This window comes from Rhodofomes roseus (genome assembly GCF_022264815.1).
Source record: "Rhodofomes roseus strain CIRM-BRFM 1785 chromosome Unknown C8Q71scaffold_2, whole genome shotgun sequence".
Classification (NCBI taxonomy): domain Eukaryota; kingdom Fungi; phylum Basidiomycota; class Agaricomycetes; order Polyporales; family Fomitopsidaceae; genus Rhodofomes; species Rhodofomes roseus.
In genome coordinates, this window is record NW_025952958.1 from 1665156 (window position 1) to 1685620 (window position 20465).

Here is a 20465-nt window from a genome sequence, read left to right on the forward strand (position 1 = left end):
CAGGGCGGACGGTCATCCCGAGGCAGTCGGGTGTGATCCGTCCGGGCGCGCATCTCATCGCGATCCTGGAGTCTAGTACCTCCTTCGCCTTGGCTGGTGAGGAGGGAAGCCAAGCCGCGCCGAATCTTGTAATAGTGGCATACCTTACGGGTTGTTGTAGTACACACGAGTGGGTTGTGTTCTGCGAGGCGGCAGAGTCGAACGGATGAGAAAGACACAGCATCCGCCTTGCATTGCGTCTTCACTTCCTATCGAGATCGCGTGCTATGCTTCTGCACCAGGTTGGCGAGCTGCCCGGAGCGTTTGCCCGAGCCGCCTCGCCACTTTGCTGGAGCAAAGGTGTGGTGGCTGAGTGAGATCTAGGTGAAGTCGTTGAATCTCAGTACATCACGTCCTCCTCGGAGTCCGTTGATGGGAGTATGACAATAACATGTCAGTCTTACACCGCTTTGGCCGCAGACGCACTGTCCTTGAGCGAAGTGATGGACAAATCATGCCATCCATGACAAGGAATTTCCATGTATTGAGCCTTCCTTAGACGCGTACCGTATACGACACGCAGCGGCGACGCTGCGAGCCTGCAGCGAGCAGCATCTTACTGGCTGGCCGATAGAGTCATACAGAGGGTGTTAGAGGATCGAAACAGGGGAGGAGGCGCTGGGGTGGGCTGCAACGATTGCCCAGGCGTATCAACAGGTTGAAAGTCCGCCGGCCTTCTCACCGCCCCCGCCCCTGCTGCCTCGCTCCGCCGCGTCTCCTCTGCACGAACTCTTGCCTCCTCGCTCACACCTGCTCCTGCCCACTTCCGCATTCTTGTTACATACGCACATTTGCCATGGCTGAAGGAAGCAACTTCGACTACCTCTTCAAGGTCAGTAGATGCGTGTGGTTGCGCGCCAGCTCAGGTGGTTGATATGGCTTCGTTCCGTGCAGGTCGTCCTCATTGGAGACTCGGGTGTCGGAAAGTCGTACGTCCCCTCCCCGGATTAACTACATTGGCTTGCTCTGACATCGCATCTGCATGCGCTCTCGTAAAGCAACCGTATGTGCCAAATACGCCCCGCGCTCTGATCGTGGTTGACATGCTACCGCCCCTCAGTGCTCTCGCGATTCACGCGTAACGAATTCAACTTGGAAACGAAGTCAACGATTGGTGTAGAGTTCGCGACCCGCTCGATCACCGTGGATGGCAAGACACTGAAGGCACAGATCTGGGACACTGGTGAGTGCACTCCGCTTGCGTAATGCAGCCAGCCAGAGCCACGAGGAGAGGGCGGCTACATCCTCCACTACGCTGCGACCATCATCGTACGGAGCACCTCGCTGACATGGCACCCCTGCAGCTGGTCAGGAACGGTATCGTGCCATCACTGCTGCGTACTACCGCGGCGCGGTCGGCGCGCTCCTCGTGTACGACATCTCGAAGCACCAGACCTACGTAAACGTCACGCGGTGGTTGAAGGAGCTGCGCGACCACGCAGACTCGAACATCGTTATCATGTTGGTCGGCAATAAGAGCGATTTGAAGCACCTACGGGCGGTCCCGACGGACGAGGCAAAGGCCTTTGCCGGTGCGTGCCAGCCTGCGATCTTCTGACGGCGATGACTGAGGTGTGCCCTAGCCGAGAACAACCTGTCCTTCATGGAGACATCGGCGCTGGACGCCTCCAACGTCGAGTCTGCATTCCAGACGATCCTCACTGGTGAGTGTCGCCGGGGTAACATTCAGGCCCCTTGGCTCACTGTATCTCATAGACATCTACCGCATCGTATCGAGCAAGTCGCTGGAGCAGTCCGCGGACCCGATCAAGCCATCAGCAGGCGACTCGATTACTGTCGCGCCGAGTGTGGACGCCAACGCGAACCAGGGCAGCAAGTGCTGTTAGATGGGAGCGTGCACGGACATTCGTGGTTGCTGTGGATGGATATCGGCATTGGGCCCTTGTGCATAGTTATACTCCGACTTCTTGTAATTTGATGTTTTCTTTCGCCTGGAACCTTGTGTGGTGTTCATTTGTTGCTCGTGTATGGTGAGAATCCGTAACTCGCAGAAAGAGGGAAGTCGCTAGCATTTCAAAACAACTTCGAAGAAAGCAAAAACAAAAGGGTTTATGAGGGGCACGGATCATCTGCGCGAACAGACGGCTCGTCCTGATCTCCTAAGACTAACTCGGCGCGTCCTGCAGGTTGCGGAATTGCTTCCCTGGCCAGTCAAGGACAGATTACGCCAGGCCGTGCCTCCGCTTCCGCGGTGGACAGCCGAAGCTACCAAGTTTTCTGGAGGGGACGGCCTTGAACCAGCGCACAGACGAGAAAACCCGTTGATTGGTTAGACCACCTCACATTCCCGGTATAGGGCCGTTACAGCCACTACGCCATTGTACCATGATTGAACCTGCATGCATTCACCCCATATGACGTTCCGCACAATCTTCGGCGAACGTTTGCTGAACGTTCGCCTTCGGGCCATGTGCATGAGCCGCCACACCGATGCGGGGAGCCGTATATGAATGTCTGAGGTCAACATGCGGACCGCGGACAACTTGCTCATCTACATCCATCGCTAGGTAGGCCTGTCTCTGGACGGCCTTCATCCTTTTGTTGTGAAGCACTTGCTCGCAGCCATGCTGGATCTCCTCCTCGCCCCCATCGTCGAGGTCTACAGGTTGGCCCTGCAGCCACTGGCGCCGTTTACGTGGCTTGGGCTGCGATTCTCCGCTCTCGACGTCGCCGCGGCGTTCAGGACGTGTATCGCCCTGCGGCAGATCAAGGAGCAGCTGCACAAACAGCACGTCACGAAGAAGGCTGCGACGCAGGACGCGTCGGTCCCGGAGGTGCAAGAGAGGTCCTTCGTCAGGGACCTGACTGCTGTGCTGCTGGTGGTCTTTGGTGGGGAAGCGATATCGGGTTAGTTGGCTGACTGCCGCATCGCCATGTATATTGACGGAATGCGTTTGCCCAGCTCCGGCTCTGGGCATCCCCGCGTCCTTCATGATATCGGGCGCTGGCATGGGTCTCTGGGCGGCCGTCCAAACCATCGTCGATAAGCTGCCCGCTGTCCACGCACCATCGTTCCAGACGGAGCTGCCTGTTTCGCTGCTGGACGGTTTCACCCGTGCATTCCTGCTGTGCAACCTCATCCCGCCCATGATCGTGGGCCACCCAACGGAAGCTGTGGCTACCTCGCCCTGGTCCCTGCTCGTCACATCCTTGGTTGGTGTGCTGTGTTTTGAGCATATAGCACCTGATGCCAATTCATTGCTTGATTTCAGGTGACTGCGAATGGCGGCTTCTTCATCGTCAACACGATGTCCTTCCTGCAGCCGTACGCACTGACGCTCACCACGCCCGCGGAGATGCTCCCCTGGGGCTGGACGACCACGGATCTCTGGGCCGCGCCGTTCATCACAGGTCTCTACGCCCTTCTGACGCACGCCCAACCGTTCTGGGCTGACGCTCATACGGTGACGCTTGGGTGGTTGGGTAACTCGGCGTCCGAGGTCGCTAAGGTGCAGCCTGTGGACCCGGAGTACGCCCGTGCTCTGTGCGCGGTAGTGTTGATGGGTCTGTTCTCCAAGCGGGTGGCCACAAATTTCGGCGCGCTAAAGGTGAAGCGTGTCGAGGGGCCCAAGACGAAAGTGCAGTAAACGGGGCGGTCGCAGTCCCAACATACGCTGATGAATCAGAACGCTACTTACGTTTCGTGGATGACGACTGTTACTGCGTGTTGGAATTAGATGCAAGTACTCACCACAGCGATTTGGCTATGACAGACAAACACGAGACAAGGTGATGCATAGACATAGTGGCATAGAATGTGAGCATAGTACATAACGTTCAAGACTTCTCGCAACGTCCGTTTAGACATCGTAATTACCGTATCACCGTCGTCCGACGTCCAACCCTTGCGCGGCGGTCGCCATTTCTTCCGCATGACACTTGGCCCAGTTCGGGTATATCCTTCCAACGGTCTTGACTGGAATGAGGGTTATAGCGTCCGCATGCATCAATTCTTTGTAGAATGTGCTGTCGAAGCTCAAGCACTTCAGCACCATCAACGCCAGTCGTTGTTGTCCCGTTTCGAACAGCTTCTCCAGATCTGCGTCAGGAATATTCGCCACATCTTGTTTGGGCTCCCCGCGGCCTTCAGCCTTTGATTTCATTTCTTTGAGTCGACTATTGTTGAAGAAATCAAGCATGTTGCGTCGATCCTACGGAAGCGTGGTTCAGAAAGTGTCCCAGCAGCAAGGAACGTGCGTGGCTACTGACCTCCGCAGACAACGACGCGAGCCTCTCGGGAGGCAACAGTAACTGCGCGTCAGAGGCGCGATACACACCGTGGTACAGCACTTGTCCTTGGAACCCAGCTTCTCTGCCGGCCCCAATTCGAAGCACAAGGTGGAAAGATCGCATGTTGAGGATTTTACTCATTTGGGACGAAGGAGTATAGACAGCAGCGTGCATCGACGGCAACAGACCACTGGAACCAGTGATGTTATCTTCACTCAGAAGCACAATAGGTAAGGTACCGGATGGACCATTCTATAAGCAACGTGCTGCTGTCAGCCACATTCATGAGACCCAGCAGGCATTCGTGTACGCACAACAAACCGAATGATATCACGGCTGTGCCTGCCGCGTTTGCAGTCCAACCCCTGGGATTTCGCGTAACTCACGAGAGTCACGACGTTGGCTTTGTGCAAGTGTTTGGCTTCTCGTGGGCGGAAGCCTCGCATGTGTTCCTCTTCGACCTTCTCTCGGATGTCTGGAGGGAGAGACGACACGGGCGTCGGTGGTTTGCATCAGGAAACGCCTGAGGCTCCAAACGCGTCCATGTGGAGAGACGATATCAGCCGGACCGGGCCCGGCCTTACTGAGTACGCGGTTCCTTGGAGAGCGTTGTGGAGACTTGATCGCGGTACAGTAAGCAGATCTCCGGGCGCAACCGGGCGGAGGCACCGTTTCCAAGCTCAAGAACAAGGAGCTGCAGTCTCCGTATGGCACAGCAATCTCCTGTCGTGTCTGTACAGCACGGTCAGGAAGGACTGTCTCCATCTGCACAGAGCAAAGGACGAGTCCTACATGGCGGCGGCCAATTTATGAGCATTGAGCACTGAGGGCCGCTTGTGAGTGGGGGGAAGGCTGCTCTCATTATCTCCGAATCGATGTGGCAGTCAAACATGTATATTATCCCATTCTGTACATGTGTAGCAATAGCAGCACGCGGGAAGATAGAAGAAACATTGGAATACGATCGAGTAGGAACTCCGTGTCGCTCCATGCACGTCAAGCTCTTGTCAGAGTGCTCGGGCAAGCCCAGTGAGTCTGAGGGGATTATTCTAGCCCACGCCGCGGAAACCTCTCGGCGCCGTTCGCGTATTTGTGCCACGAAGAGGCTCCCCCATCAGGAAAATACTCCCCTGGGAATTAGCCTCAATTGTCCGAGATTCCCAGTAACGGGCAGAATGTTTGCGAATACGGAAATATTCGTAGCTATTATGAATAGTAGTCTAGGAATTGTACTGCCGTTATGGCATGCCAATAATAATGTGTTCTGCTCAGTAATGACAGTGTCATGTATATGAATACAAGATCCACCGAATAACAAAACATCACATCTGAACTTGTTGCGAACTCGGAGGACCGACTTCAATACAATTGTCTCCGGTAATCCTGCCATATATTGCTACCCGGTTGATTAATTAATGTACATCAACTATTGACTACTGGGGTTAACCGCTTCGACCACCGTCCATGCCCTCACAAAGCCAAACTCCTCCCATTCTGCGGCGGCGGCGTGCAAAGCACGGGGAAACACCGGGTATCCGACAGCTGACCCGTACCCTTCACGGAGGGTACGAGTCCTACGCGAGTCAGTATGGGTCACGCAGGAGAGTGGGCTTGCTGACGAGTGAGCACATGGATGCACACATCGGCTGTTGATACCACCCTGGCAGCACTGCGCGTCATACAACAATACTCGGCGCATCTCGAATCATCACGCTCGGTGACTGGAAGTCTGATGTCACGGCGGCGAACAGTGATGATACGGAGGGATGATGAATACTCACAAAGAGCACGGTACAGGCCATTGCTGGCGATTTTTGAGCGTGAGACGTAAGACGCTTGCAAGGGAAGAACAAGCCACAGAAGCGGTGAAGAGGCATAGTACTGTACTGCGAGAGCTTACCTAGAGTACCGAGAAGCTCGCGCGGCGTGGCGCGCGAGCATGATATCTGTGCTTGTTGATGTGTTGGATGGATGGAGTCAACATTCACATGGTGCAGAAGGTCCATGACGACGTACGGGGCGAGCCGCGAGACTGAAGATAGCTGCTTGACTCTGCGGGTTTTGTTGCTAAGACCATCCTCGTGGTGCGAGGGGTTTGTGTCGAACCTACGGAGCCAGCCGCAGCCCGCGAGAGTCGAGACACAAGATCCTGTTGCTGTTCGAATGTGAGACGCGCGCCAGGGGAGAGCAAGGAATGCCTGCCCGTCTGCTCTCTCAACCTCGTCTCTACCCATGCCCGCCGTTTGCTCGCGCTCGACCTCGTGCGCGTGGCATGTGTTTGTCGGCCGTGCCTGCGTACTGGGCAGTTGCGAGCGTTGTGAGGTGCTGACCCAGCCTTAGAGCCGGTGCGCGACGGGCCAGATGGGGATGAGCGCGAGGGCAGAACACGAGAGTGCGAGAGCAAGGGCAGGACACCAGAGCGCGAGGGGGACGAGAGCACGAGGGAGCATCAGCAAACGTGCAAGTTCCTTAGCCGACTTAAACGGCGCTTACGTCGCTTTGTGTCTTACGTTCTCTTAAATTCCGTCTTAGCAATTTGCTTGAGCCCCTTACGACGCTTGACAAGCTTGATCGACGCGAGCCCTCCCAGCCACAAAATAGGCGATTCTCTCTAAGCGCTACCAAGAGTTTGTAAGGAACTTCAACGGAACAAGGGGAACAAGGATGTAAGTAGAATCAAGGGCAGCGGTAAAATTCTGTACTGAATCCATTGATATGTACTGCGTGGCAGACGAACATAGCCTGCCAGAGCACAGTCACGGTGCAACTATCTACCATATGATACATGAATACGTGTGACATGTACCATACAAATGCGCCGCAACGATCGTCTCACCCGGTGCGTGTGCGACGTGCAGACGCAGTGGACCGGATGTGGGCCTGCGTGCTTCGGGAACAAGGGCGCAGCGGGCGCGCTGTTCTGCGTGGCAGGGAAGGACGGCGGCGTGGGCGAGGTGTATACATACGTTGGTCGTTCGCCCGTGCGTGTACAGTCTGCGGATGGATTGGACAGGTTAATGTTCACACATTTGATGGCAAATATACGTACGTACCCCGCGTCCCATCCCCTTCCTGGCGAGACATTCCAGCACACCATCACCGCGCCATTCGCGGGACGTCGATACATTACATCCAGTGAGGGTTAGTGTCCGACTCGGCATCCGTCGCGGCTCGACGACTGATGCGTGCACGAACGCTGAGCTCTCAGCTCGTCACGCGTCACGTCGCAAGTCTCCCCCTTACGCATGCCCCGCTCGCCGGATGTCGACCGTGTCCTTGCCTGTTGCGCCGAATGGCACACCTCAGCGGATCGCATTGCGTCCGACGCCCAGCTCGCCGGGCGTAGATCTGTCGTGTCTTCGCACAAAGTTGACATTCTTGCCACCGCGCACTGGCAGAGTGCTCGTTCAATAGCACGGCGCGAGACGAGCTCGCGCTACGTGTCCAGGACTCCAGGGCTGTGATCTGGCCATCTCCGGTCAGCCTGCCGAAGTAGTTGATACTTAGCCTAGTATCCCGAGAGTTGAGCCTATTGTGGGTGTTAGTACTTCAGTGTAAGAGTGGCTTGGGAAAGCAAGTGCAAAGTTCGAAGTTCAGACGCGCAGCCGTGGCGGGCGATGCGTCCAGTGTTTGGTGATGTTTGCAGGATTTGCCACGTCACCGAACTCGGTATTAACTTCACACAGGTTGAACCAGTGCCACGGTGACTTCCGAGTCTGTCGCCTCCCCTCGTCTGTTGAATCCGGGCATACTTGCTACGGCACATTGCCTCTCGAACATCCCTCTTTGGCCGGCCTCAAGGGGCACACGCGATACAGACACATCCCCGTCGTCCAGCGGCCAGCCGGCACGCTCAAACACCGCAGCCACGACAAGCTCCAGCAACGTGGGGAGATCGTTGCTGGAGCTAACGGACGGCTAGAGGAGCAGCGTGGGCGCGAGGGTACGAGGGTGTGGCAGTATGGCCACCAACAAGGTGAGTGCCCACGTTGTCGGCCACAGGATGCCAGCCCCACCGTCTGCGAGCCGGCCCACGCCTTCCACAAGCCGCTCCCCATCATCTACAAGCCCGGTCATCCTGCGCACTGGCCCGTCGCGCCCGAAAACACTGAGCATGAATGAGGCATACATGAGGCCCCTCGCGAGCCCGACAGACTGCAGCCCACCACTCTCACTCTCCACAAGCCCCGCCCGCCATTCACGAGTCCGGGAACATCGGCGACCGCGCACGAACCCCCTGCACACCAATGCGCCAAGTACGCAAACGCTAAGCACAAGCCCTCCGCGAGCGAGCCCTGGCCCGCCGTCTGTCAACCGCGCTCGCGCTTGGTGAGCTACCCCCACTGTTCGCTAGCAGCAGCCCGATGTACGGTACACCGACGCGGCACGCAGGAGTCCGCCGATGACTAGCAGCACACCCTTCATGCGCTCTGTCTCACCGTTGGTGAGTTGGCCGCGCGGTTCAGCAGGCCCCGCCCGCCGAGTATGGGTCCGCCGTCCGTCAGCCTCGCTGCCATCTGAGCGCCGCCGATTCACGCCGCGTTACTGCACTTCCCCACCGACCTCCGCCACTCCCTCTGCCTGCCCGCTCATCTGCGTGCCGACCCGCGGACGTGCCCGCGGACCCGCCAACCCGTGTCAACCCGCCTGTGACCCGTACCCGCAACGGCGGGTCTGTACCCGGGCGGGTATGGGTACGGGTCGAGTCAGATACACCCATGGTCATAAGTCATGTACTGTACATTCGTAGCATCGCCGTGTCGGATCTCATTTGCGTACAGTACATTTGTTACATCGCCAGGATTGGTTTCCGCATTGTCCGTAGCATGCTCTATCCCAATCTCAATAATACTTGATGAATGCTTGAATATCATGAGTGCCAGCTTGTTTCCCTTACACGATGTCTTAGGGCTGCTTTTCGCGCTTAAAGCCCAGCTTAAACCATCCTTACTAAGGGTGTCAAGGGCTGGCACCTTAATCAAGAGAATGGATGTTCTTGATTAAGCACCGTTCCTTGAAGTCCTTATCCACTTAAAGTGCTTGGTAAGGCCTTTAAGCACGGAATAAGGAACTTGCACTTTTGCTGATGAGCAGGGGCGAGGCCGCATACATGACTGCCAGTCTCGAGACTTAGTACTTAGGGCGGCAATGCCGGCGGGCTCAGGAGTGCAGATGGCGGCGGCGAGGTTGCTGAGGTAGGCTGACACTGGGCTGCCAGCTTGACACAGCGCGCGAGCAGCGAACGCCTGGCGGACGCAAAGTTCCAAGCGCTCAACCGGGATTTTCCGATGCAGGCCGCATTAGGCAAGTCCGACAGCGCTTGCGTCCGTCCAGCGCGCAAGTGCTGACAGCTCCTCCTCCTTCACCCTCCTCCACGGCCTGTGGGCCGCTCGCTCGCCTGCCACTCGCCCGCGCAACCTCAAGGTCGTGAAGCACGGCCGTTCCATGAAGAGGCAGGCCCATGATGGGCCTGTCAGAGGTACAGGTGCGTCGCGGTGTCTGACACGTCAACGCATGAAGGACACGTCAACGCATGAAGGACGCAGGTGCGTACTCACTCCGAACGCTCAAAGGTGCGCCATCACCCCCACTCGCCCGCGTCTCAAATGCGAACAAGAGGGCCGCGCAAACGCGCCCAACAAGCGGACGGCGGGCGTGGCCACGACGTCAAGCAGGGAGAAGGCAGATAGGTGAGTAGGGCGAGCGGATGGTCGGTGCCCATGGGGAGGGCTGCGCCGTCGCGGGGTGGAACACTGGGCCCCGAGGTAGCGTTGTTCACCCTCACGCTCGTCAACACGCCGTCCCTCGACTTTGTTGACGACGCCACGTACCCTATGGTACGTAGACATGCGCTTTGCGGGAAGCATAGACAACGCCGGCGTAAGTTACCTCTTCGCTCCCGAAGCACATTGTCCGAATCTAACTCCTTTGCAGGAGTGAACGGCGCGGATGGGGAACTCGCGGCCTCGTGCAAGATTGTCCCGAGGAGCATGTTGAAGCCCTGCGCCCCTCGTCGCCTACCACATGTCGCCCGCCCTGTGAGTGCACGCGCGTCGCTGCTGTTGGTTACCGTCATTCAGATTTTGTGGTGCGCCTCCGCCAGTGCAGTGTTCATTCTTTGTCGGTCATCGCCCGCGGCCCCTATGTCCATGGTGCGCAATACACCTGCGGCTTGCTTGCTAACGGTGCTCGACGGTGCGTGCCTTTCTTCTCGCATATGTGTGTCATTGTACTTCATACAATATTGTCCGTCCTGCCCGCTGTGCTTGCTTATTCCCAACCACCGCCACACCGCTGAACTCCCAATTGCAAAACAGCTGTTCTGAACTCTGATCATCTATGGTGAGTTGTCACGTTCGCGTCCGTATTTGTGCACTGACGATTTCACTCAGGTCACGCTCTGTTGGGTGATGCAAAGGCTATGGCATAGATAGCTTGGTGAGCCATGATTATCCTTGATGGACGTTGCCGCTGACTTCAGTGTTGCAATCACACGTGTGAGTTTCGGTCATGGTGCTTGTCAAACACCTTGATAGACATGGAGTAGACTGTAGTTCAGGTAGTGGTAACAATGCTCTGCCATAGGATAGATTTTAGAATGTATGTTGCCCTCATAACTGTCATTGTGTACTTTACCTAGACAATATACTGCTTTTCGGTGGCATAGATTGAATGAGTGAAGAACAGTCCATTGATCTCATGAATATATTGTGTATACCCTAGAATAGCTTGACAATGCATGTGTCATGCCTCCGAATTCTGTGGTATTATTCAGAATGCATTCTTGGACCCAAGGGGACTAGGGATCATTGTGAATTATTGGAATTGGACGAATGCATCATTTTATTGCCCATTCCTACGAATCTGGTGGAATTGTTGCCTTATTCGTCCTCATTCATCAGAGAACTTTTTCCTGATGCCATGCTTCGGTACCATATTGCCCTGAGACCTTACTTGGGGTCCGAGGGTCAGGTACTTCGGCGGGCGGCGGTGTTACGTCGCGAGCAAGGATGTTTGCATTAGCGACGCGGACTGCGCGGGGAGTGTGCTGTTGGGATGAACGTTGTAAGGAAAATGAGAAAGCACAGAAGTGTGTACACGCACCCAAGGAGCCGGTAGATCATTGTCAATGAGATCCCGCACAGCTGGCGCAGGCGACGGCGGCCAGTCCTCCTGACGCCTCATTGGCACCACTGCGTCAACCACTATTCCCGGCCCTCCCAGACCTTCCTGCACCTTGCCGTTTGTCCCCTCAGCAATGCTAGCATCGTGCTTGAGGTGGTTACACCAACGTCGGTCAGCGATGATGTTACCAACCAGGAGCACACCGGGAGCTTGACTGTCCGTCTCAGTAGCGGAGTCGTCGATAGTATCCATTTGAATGGCTGCAGTGTCGGGTGCATTGTTGCCTGCGTCTGGAGTGTCTGACGTTGGCGGCCATGGGAGACTGGCCATCGCGTACATCGCTTGCGTCGTAGGCAAACCCTGCGAGTCAACGGGCCAGCCCCCAGGTGGAACCTCACCGCTCGCGGCTCCAATCCCGTCATCTTGCGACCCTTGTTGCAGCGTATTGAATTGTGCAAGTGGGGTTGTAGCCTCGCGGCCAGGTCTATCGTGGTTGCAAAGCTTGAGAGTCTGACATAGAGGTGAAGTTGACGCGACGCGGTCCCAGACAGATCGTCTGAAATACACACCAGATTGATTGGTCCTGGACCTCTAGCCATGATGAGGAGCTTCACGGTGTGAACGTCATCGGAAGTGAGCTGGCGAACATCGATCTGAGGCTGAAGCTCATCGTCAGACATGGTGGCAAGGAGAGAGAGAGGTTGCTTGCTCGATCGGGTTGACCCGGACACGTCATACACATGATTTATCAATCTATGAGTACACTCGACATCTCGCCGGAGGGTCACTGACATGGTTCAAGGAATAGGGCGGATATAATGGTATTTATTGGACAAAGGCGTACATGTGGTGATCACAAAACTCGTTGAGAAAAAAGTCCTCACATAGCTCTAATACCGTATCCGAAGTCCAATCCCTCTCTATCACCTCCGCCTTGGGATCCGGTAGCAGATGGCAGCTCCGAAAGATTTGCTGCAGTGGGAGCACAGTTGCAAGACGGCGTCCACGAAGGACTGACCGTGAGACCTGATAAAGCTTGCTCCATCGTTCTGGCTCGTCGAGGAATGGAGTGAAAAGCTCGACATATGCGAGGTGGGTATCAGCACGGGTTGCATTAAGCCGCATCCGCTGAAGATGAGGTGGCAGAGCGAAGATCGCTCGAACCTGGCCAATACGGTAGCCTGAGAATGTAGAGTCTCAGGAGGGTACAACTGTATAGAGCTCATCGACGTACCTTTCACGCCGATGTTTGCTGCTATGTCTGCATCCTCGAGGTACAATACGGTGTCATACCGTGCAGGAAGCTGCGCTGTCCGCGGAATTGCCCGAACACGGTCGCGGAAATCATCGTTCTTGATTTCACGGAGAGAAGGGAGGGTGCGAGTAAACTCCTTGTACAGCGGGTAGTGATAGTCGAGTAGATGCAGCGGCGTGGTTGGAGAATAGAGGGGTTGTCTGCGTAGGAAGGCCAATAATGCGTCCTCGAATGACTCAGCGCCTAGTGCGCGTACAATGTCACGCCCCGAGAAGACGCCTACACCTGGGAGCCTGCTGATTCTATATGCCCCGAACGGCGTGTTCTGCCATATCCATTGTCAGCACTGCGATTTATCTATGGCTGTACTCGTGCTCCTACCTCTTCATTGACTTCCTGTTCATCAATGCCCTGTGTGTCCTGCTCAGGGACTTCCGCAAATGACTGCCAGCTCTCAGCCTGCACGTCCTCGACCCCAACACGCCGGCGAACAACCAAGGTATCCTCGACAAGATCCATCGCTTCTTCCGTCTCGCCTGCCTCGTCATCCGAGCCCGCTGTCCCATCCGACTCAGATGAGTCAACATCTGCGTCTGAGTCGTCTGGATTGGCGGCATCATGATCGCCCTCTGCAGCCTGAATCATCTCTGCCACGATTTGCTCCTCGGTCTTGCGCTCGACCCACCGCATGTACGACTGGAGCCGTCGCATTTTTTCGCGTCTGGTAAGCCAAACAATCATCTGTTTGACGTACTGTTTGTGGCTGCTTGCACGATAACCGAGCTTTGCAAACTCGATGTGCAGACGTTCAGAAATGTCGGTGCTGAATCCGGCACATGAACCGACGCGGATGATGCTCACGACATAGTGTTCGAGCCAGTGGACCTTAGGTATGTTGAAATCCATTCGTAATCCAAGCTCCACAAAGACTTGCTTGTGTCGATGCAGGTCTTCAAGTGCGCGGCGCATGTTCCTGAGCGAAGAAGTCGAATGGATGGGATAGTGGGCGAGGTATATGAAGTCCATGAGGGATCGGATGGCAGCAACGACACGGCGTGGGACTTGGGGACATCCAGCAAGGATTCCAACGAACGTCTTCTCCATTTGACGGTACTCGTTCCCTGTCCATTGCGAAATGGCCGAGAGCTCTTTGATGAATACACGCAGATTGTTGTACGGCGGATAGCGCATGAAACGAGCATCGATCTCCGACTCGACACCTGTCGTCGACCATTTGAAGAAGTGGTCCTTGAACACACCCTTATGCAACTGATGGAGCATGTCCGGCGTGATACAACCGAAGATATTCGCATGAGGGAGCTTCGCCCAGAAGGGTTCTGGGACGTTGCGAAGCCCCTGCTGCATGTAAGGGGAATCCCGGTCGTTTGAAGGGTTTTGAAGGGCCGCGAGTGTTGACACTGGATCGCGATAGCACGTAGTGACCAGCTCGCCCCGGTCGTTCGGCATGACGAGACAGGTAGGGCATCGATTCTCCTTACAGCACGCTACAAGGCATTGTTCAGGGTAGTCGGCCATGTACCCTGCGAGAATGGGGTAGATCTCGCGGACCCAGCCATCCGAGCAAGGCATCTTCTCGCCGCGGGTCCCGGCCACGATCAGCGGGTCGAGCATCAAGCTCATTGCGTAGTGGAAGAGGCGATAACCCTCCAGGGAACGCTGTGCCTTTGGGAAGCACTGTAGCTTGGTTGCCGGCAGGTAGCCGAGCAGTACCATTGCCCGCTTCGAAGGTGATCGACGAACCGACTGGTCGATATTGCCGATGGTGAGGTAGACTGGCCACGCTTGTTTATCCCCGCTGAAGGGTGTTAGCTGCGTCTTGTCGGACGCCAAAATGACAGGGGCGACAGTAGCCTTCTCTGGGAGGTGTTGCTGTCGCTCCAATCATAAGTTTTAAAGTCACTTTGCTATACATGGTGAGTGTACCACGCACCTGGATCTCCCACCACCATTCCGCTGACGGCATGTCTTCGAAGAAGCGTTCTCCGGTCTCGACTCCTTGCTCATCAACCTCGACCTCCTGATACGGCGCCCAAGAACAGTAGCTGCTGACATCAGGAAAAAGTTCTCTGATGAATGAGGACGAATAAGGCAACAATTCCACCAGATTCGTAGGAATGGGCAATAAAATGATGCATTCGTCCAATTCCAATAATTCACAATGATCCCTAGTCCCCTTGGGTCCAAGAATGCATTCTGAATAATACCACAGAATTCGGAGGCATGACACATGCATTGTCAAGCTATTCTAGGGTATACACAATATATTCATGAGATCAATGGACTGTTCTTCACTCATTCAATCTATGCCACCGAAAAGCAGTATATTGTCTAGGTAAAGTACACAATGACAGTTATGAGGGCAACATACATTCTAAAATCTATCCTATGGCAGAGCATTGTTACCACTACCTGAACTACAGTCTACTCCATGTCTATCAAGGTGTTTGACAAGCACCATGACCGAAACTCACACGTGTGATTGCAACACTGAAGTCAGCGGCAACGTCCATCAAGGATAATCATGGCTCACCAAGCTATCTATGCCATAGCCTTTGCATCACCCAACAGAGCGTGACCTGAGTGAAATCGTCAGTGCACAAATACGGACGCGAACGTGACAACTCACCATAGATGATCAGAGTTCAGAACAGCTGTTTTGCAATTGGGAGTTCAGCGGTGTGGCGGTGGTTGGGAATAAGCAAGCACAGCGGGCAGGACGGACAATATTGTATGAAGTACAATGACACACATATGCGAGAAGAAAGGCACGCACCGTCGAGCACCGTTAGCAAGCAAGCCGCAGGTGTATTGCGCACCATGGACATAGGGGCCGCGGGCGATGACCGACAAAGAATGAACACTGCACTGGCGGAGGCGCACCACAAAATCTGAATGACGGTAACCAACAGCAGCGACGCGCGTGCACTCACAGGGCGGGCGACATGTGGTAGGCGACGAGGGGCGCAGGGCTTCAACATGCTCCTCGGGACAATCTTGCACGAGGCCGCGAGTTCCCCATCCGCGCCGTTCACTCCTGCAAAGGAGTTAGATTCGGACAATGTGCTTCGGGAGCGAAGAGGTAACTTACGCCGGCGTTGTCTATGCTTCCCGCAAAGCGCATGTCTACGTACCATAGGGTACGTGGCGTCGTCAACAAAGTCGAGGGACGGCGTGTTGACGAGCGTGAGGGTGAACAACGCTACCTCGGGGCCCAGTGTTCCACCCCGCGACGGCGCAGCCCTCCCCATGGGCACCGACCATCCGCTCGCCCTACTCACCTATCTGCCTTCTCCCTGCTTGACGTCGTGGCCACGCCCGCCGTCCGCTTGTTGGGCGCGTTTGCGCGGCCCTCTTGTTCGCATTTGAGACGCGGGCGAGTGGGGGTGATGGCGCACCTTTGAGCGTTCGGAGTGAGTACGCACCTGCGTCCTTCATGCGTTGACGTGTCCTTCATGCGTTGACGTGTCAGACACCGCGACGCACCTGTACCTCTGACAGGCCCATCATGGGCCTGCCTCTTCATGGAACGGCCGTGCTTCACGACCTTGAGGTTGCGCGGGCGAGTGGCAGGCGAGCGAGCGGCCCACAGGCCGTGGAGGAGGGTGAAGGAGGAGGAGCTGTCAGCACTTGCGCGCTGGACGGACGCAAGCGCTGTCGGACTTGCCTAATGCGGCCTGCATCGGAAAATCCCGGTTGAGCGCTTGGAACTTTGCGTCCGCCAGGCGTTCGCTGCTCGCGCGCTGTGTCAAGCTGGCAGCCCAGTGTCAGCCTACCTCAGCAACCTCGCCGCCGCCATCTGCACTCCTGAGCCCGCCGGCATTGCCGCCCTAAGTACTAAGTCTCGAGACTGGCAGTCATGTATGCGGCCTCGCCCCTGCTCATCAGCAAAAGTGCAAGTTCCTTATTCCGTGCTTAAAGGCCTTACCAAGCACTTTAAGTGGATAAGGACTTCAAGGAACGGTGCTTAATCAAGAACATCCATTCTCTTGATTAAGGTGCCAGCCCTTGACACCCTTAGTAAGGATGGTTTAAGCTGGGCTTTAAGCGCGAAAAGCAGCCCTAAGACATCGTGTAAGGGAAACAAGCTGGCACTCATGATATTCAAGCATTCATCAAGTATTATTGAGATTGGGATAGAGCATGCTACGGACAATGCGGAAACCAATCCTGGCGATGTAACAAATGTACTGTACGCAAATGAGATCCGACACGGCGATGCTACGAATGTACAGTACATGACTTATGACCATGGGTGTATCTGACTCGACCCGTACCCATACCCGCCCGGGTACAGACCCGCCGTTGCGGGTACGGGTCACAGGCGGGTTGACACGGGTTGGCGGGTCCGCGGGCACGTCCGCGGGTCGGCACGCAGATGAGCGGGCAGGCAGAGGGAGTGGCGGAGGTCGGTGGGGAAGTGCAGTAACGCGGCGTGAATCGGCGGCGCTCAGATGGCAGCGAGGCTGACGGACGGCGGACCCATACTCGGCGGGCGGGGCCTGCTGAACCGCGCGGCCAACTCACCAACGGTGAGACAGAGCGCATGAAGGGTGTGCTGCTAGTCATCGGCGGACTCCTGCGTGCCGCGTCGGTGTACCGTACATCGGGCTGCTGCTAGCGAACAGTGGGGGTAGCTCACCAAGCGCGAGCGCGGTTGACAGACGGCGGGCCAGGGCTCGCTCGCGGAGGGCTTGTGCTTAGCGTTTGCGTACTTGGCGCATTGGTGTGCAGGGGGTTCGTGCGCGGTCGCCGATGTTCCCGGACTCGTGAATGGCGGGCGGGGCTTGTGGAGAGTGAGAGTGGTGGGCTGCAGTCTGTCGGGCTCGCGAGGGGCCTCATGTATGCCTCATTCATGCTCAGTGTTTTCGGGCGCGACGGGCCAGTGCGCAGGATGACCGGGCTTGTAGATGATGGGGAGCGGCTTGTGGAAGGCGTGGGCCGGCTCGCAGACGGTGGGGCTGGCATCCTGTGGCCGACAACGTGGGCACTCACCTTGTTGGTGGCCATACTGCCACACCCTCGTACCCTCGCGCCCACGCTGCTCCTCTAGCCGTCCGTTAGCTCCAGCAACGATCTCCCCACGTTGCTGGAGCTTGTCGTGGCTGCGGTGTTTGAGCGTGCCGGCTGGCCGCTGGACGACGGGGATGTGTCTGTATCGCGTGTGCCCCTTGAGGCCGGCCAAAGAGGGATGTTCGAGAGGCAATGTGCCGTAGCAAGTATGCCCGGATTCAACAGACGAGGGGAGGCGACAGACTCGGAAGTCACCGTGGCACTGGTTCAACCTGTGTGAAGTTAATACCGAGTTCGGTGACGTGGCAAATCCTGCAAACATCACCAAACACTGGACGCATCGCCCGCCACGGCTGCGCGTCTGAACTTCGAACTTTGCACTTGCTTTCCCAAGCCACTCTTACACTGAAGTACTAACACCCACAATAGGCTCAACTCTCGGGATACTAGGCTAAGTATCAACTACTTCGGCAGGCTGACCGGAGATGGCCAGATCACAGCCCTGGAGTCCTGGACACGTAGCGCGAGCTCGTCTCGCGCCGTGCTATTGAACGAGCACTCTGCCAGTGCGCGGTGGCAAGAATGTCAACTTTGTGCGAAGACACGACAGATCTACGCCCGGCGAGCTGGGCGTCGGACGCAATGCGATCCGCTGAGGTGTGCCATTCGGCGCAACAGGCAAGGACACGGTCGACATCCGGCGAGCGGGGCATGCGTAAGGGGGAGACTTGCGACGTGACGCGTGACGAGCTGAGAGCTCAGCGTTCGTGCACGCATCAGTCGTCGAGCCGCGACGGATGCCGAGTCGGACACTAACCCTCACTGGATGTAATGTATCGACGTCCCGCGAATGGCGCGGTGATGGTGTGCTGGAATGTCTCGCCAGGAAGGGGATGGGACGCGGGGTACGTACGTATATTTGCCATCAAATGTGTGAACATTAACCTGTCCAATCCATCCGCAGACTGTACACGCACGGGCGAACGACCAACGTATGTATACACCTCGCCCACGCCGCCGTCCTTCCCTGCCACGCAGAACAGCGCGCCCGCTGCGCCCTTGTTCCCGAAGCACGCAGGCCCACATCCGGTCCACTGCGTCTGCACGTCGCACACGCACCGGGTGAGACGATCGTTGCGGCGCATTTGTATGGTACATGTCACACGTATTCATGTATCATATGGTAGATAGTTGCACCGTGACTGTGCTCTGGCAGGCTATGTTCGTCTGCCACGCAGTACATATCAATGGATTCAGTACAGAATTTTACCGCTGCCCTTGATTCTACTTACATCCTTGTTCCCCTTGTTCCGTTGAAGTTCCTTACAAACTCTTGGTAGCGCTTAGAGAGAATCGCCTATTTTGTGGCTGGGAGGGCTCGCGTCGATCAAGCTTGTCAAGCGTCGTAAGGGGCTCAAGCAAATTGCTAAGACGGAATTTAAGAGAACGTAAGACACAAAGCGACGTAAGCGCCGTTTAAGTCGGCTAAGGAACTTGCACGTTTGCTGATGCTCCCTCGTGCTCTCGTCCCCCTCGCGCTCTGGTGTCCTGCCCTTGCTCTCGCACTCTCGTGTTCTGCCCTCGCGCTCATCCCCATCTGGCCCGTCGCGCACCGGCTCTAAGGCTGGGTCAGCACCTCACAACGCTCGCAACTGCCCAGTACGCAGGCACGGCCGACAAACACATGCCACGCGCACGAGGTCGAGCGCGAGCAAACGGCGGGCATGGGTAGAGACGAGGTTGAGAGAGCAGACGGGCAGGCATTCCTTGCTCTCCCCTGGCGCGCGTCTCACATTCGAACAGCAACAGGATCTTGTGTCTCGACTCTCGCGGGCTGCGGCTGGCTCCGTAGGTTCGACACAAACCCCTCGCACCACGAGGATGGTCTTAGCAACAAAACCCGCAGAGTCAAGCAGCTATCTTCAGTCTCGCGGCTCGCCCCGTACGTCGTCATGGACCTTCTGCACCATGTGAATGTTGACTCCATCCATCCAACACATCAACAAGCACAGATATCATGCTCGCGCGCCACGCCGCGCGAGCTTCTCGGTACTCTAGGTAAGCTCTCGCAGTACAGTACTATGCCTCTTCACCGCTTCTGTGGCTTGTTCTTCCCTTGCAAGCGTCTTACGTCTCACGCTCAAAAATCGCCAGCAATGGCCTGTACCGTGCTCTTTGTGAGTATTCATCATCCCTCCGTATCATCACTGTTCGCCGCCGTGACATCAGACTTCCAGTCACCGAGCGTGATGATTCGAGATGCGCCGAGTATTGTTGTATGACGCGCAGTGCTGCCAGGGTGGTATCAACAGCCGATGTGTGCATCCATGTGCTCACTCGTCAGCAAGCCCACTCTCCTGCGTGACCCATACTGACTCGCGTAGGACTCGTACCCTCCGTGAAGGGTACGGGTCAGCTGTCGGATACCCGGTGTTTCCCCGTGCTTTGCACGCCGCCGCCGCAGAATGGGAGGAGTTTGGCTTTGTGAGGGCATGGACGGTGGTCGAAGCGGTTAACCCCAGTAGTCAATAGTTGATGTACATTAATTAATCAACCGGGTAGCAATATATGGCAGGATTACCGGAGACAATTGTATTGAAGTCGGTCCTCCGAGTTCGCAACAAGTTCAGATGTGATGTTTTGTTATTCGGTGGATCTTGTATTCATATACATGACACTGTCATTACTGAGCAGAACACATTATTATTGGCATGCCATAACGGCAGTACAATTCCTAGACTACTATTCATAATAGCTACGAATA

General features: G+C 56.1%; 5 protein-coding genes across 5 annotated transcripts; 2 read left to right on the forward strand and 3 right to left on the reverse strand.

The window, feature by feature from the left end:
* Nucleotides 1–714: 714 nt before the first annotated feature.
* On the forward strand, nucleotides 715–2081 carry C8Q71DRAFT_735330 (GTPase). Its single transcript, XM_047922469.1, has 7 exons — nucleotides 715–871; nucleotides 934–968; nucleotides 1038–1042; nucleotides 1100–1222; nucleotides 1344–1571; nucleotides 1623–1703; nucleotides 1756–2081. Exons 1-7 carry the CDS (start codon nucleotides 836–838, stop codon nucleotides 1884–1886), a joined length of 639 nt encoding a protein of 212 aa, XP_047784003.1. The 5' UTR covers nucleotides 715–835; the 3' UTR covers nucleotides 1887–2081.
* Nucleotides 2082–2624: 543 nt separating this feature from the next.
* On the forward strand, nucleotides 2625–3647 carry C8Q71DRAFT_720352 (uncharacterized protein; the record flags this gene model as incomplete). Its single annotated transcript, XM_047921353.1, has 3 exons — nucleotides 2625–2907; nucleotides 2963–3213; nucleotides 3273–3647. 3 exons carry the CDS (start codon nucleotides 2625–2627, stop codon nucleotides 3645–3647), a joined length of 909 nt encoding a protein of 302 aa, XP_047784004.1.
* A 24-nt stretch (nucleotides 3648–3671) lies between these two features.
* On the reverse strand, nucleotides 3672–4920 carry C8Q71DRAFT_229093 (uncharacterized protein). Its single transcript, XM_047917156.1, has 3 exons — nucleotides 4605–4920; nucleotides 4270–4542; nucleotides 3672–4211 (listed from the first exon to the last, which is right to left on the reverse strand). Exons 1-3 carry the CDS (start codon nucleotides 4734–4736, stop codon nucleotides 3882–3884), a joined length of 735 nt encoding a protein of 244 aa, XP_047784005.1. The 5' UTR covers nucleotides 4737–4920; the 3' UTR covers nucleotides 3672–3881.
* A 6268-nt stretch (nucleotides 4921–11188) lies between these two features.
* On the reverse strand, nucleotides 11189–12095 carry C8Q71DRAFT_720353 (uncharacterized protein; the record flags this gene model as incomplete). Its single annotated transcript, XM_047921354.1, has 3 exons — nucleotides 11189–11338; nucleotides 11395–11925; nucleotides 11985–12095. 3 exons carry the CDS (start codon nucleotides 12093–12095, stop codon nucleotides 11189–11191), a joined length of 792 nt encoding a protein of 263 aa, XP_047784006.1.
* Nucleotides 12096–12338: 243 nt separating this feature from the next.
* On the reverse strand, nucleotides 12339–15939 carry C8Q71DRAFT_845398 (uncharacterized protein; the record flags this gene model as incomplete). The annotated part of the gene is made up of 12 exons (XM_047926606.1): nucleotides 12339–12387; nucleotides 12434–12596; nucleotides 12650–12995; nucleotides 13052–13391; nucleotides 13425–14560; nucleotides 14622–14757; nucleotides 15060–15074; nucleotides 15318–15342; nucleotides 15508–15579; nucleotides 15622–15725; nucleotides 15780–15790; nucleotides 15823–15939. 12 exons carry the CDS (start codon nucleotides 15937–15939, stop codon nucleotides 12339–12341), a joined length of 2514 nt encoding a protein of 837 aa, XP_047784007.1.
* Nucleotides 15940–20465: the final 4526 nt, after the last annotated feature.

Bases quoted from the DNA above. Each gene is read 5' to 3' on its own strand.
- C8Q71DRAFT_735330 (XM_047922469.1), top strand. From the start codon at position 836: ATGGCTGAAGGAAGCAACTTCGACTACCTCTTCAAG. The intron at 1,572-1,622 runs GTGCGTGCCAGC...GGTGTGCCCTAG, and splicing joins CGAGGCAAAGGCCTTTGCCG to CCGAGAACAACCTGTCCTTC. The intron at 1,704-1,755 runs GTGAGTGTCGCC...TGTATCTCATAG, and splicing joins ATTCCAGACGATCCTCACTG to ACATCTACCGCATCGTATCG.
- C8Q71DRAFT_229093 (XM_047917156.1), bottom strand. From the start codon at position 4,736: ATGCGAGGCTTCCGCCCACGAGAAGCCAAACACTTGCACAAAGCCAAC. The intron at 4,543-4,604 runs GTGCGTACACGA...CGTTGCTTATAG, and splicing joins GTGATATCATTCGGTTTGTT to AATGGTCCATCCGGTACCTT. The intron at 4,212-4,269 runs GTCAGTAGCCAC...ACGCTTCCGTAG, and splicing joins TCGCGTCGTTGTCTGCGGAG to GATCGACGCAACATGCTTGA.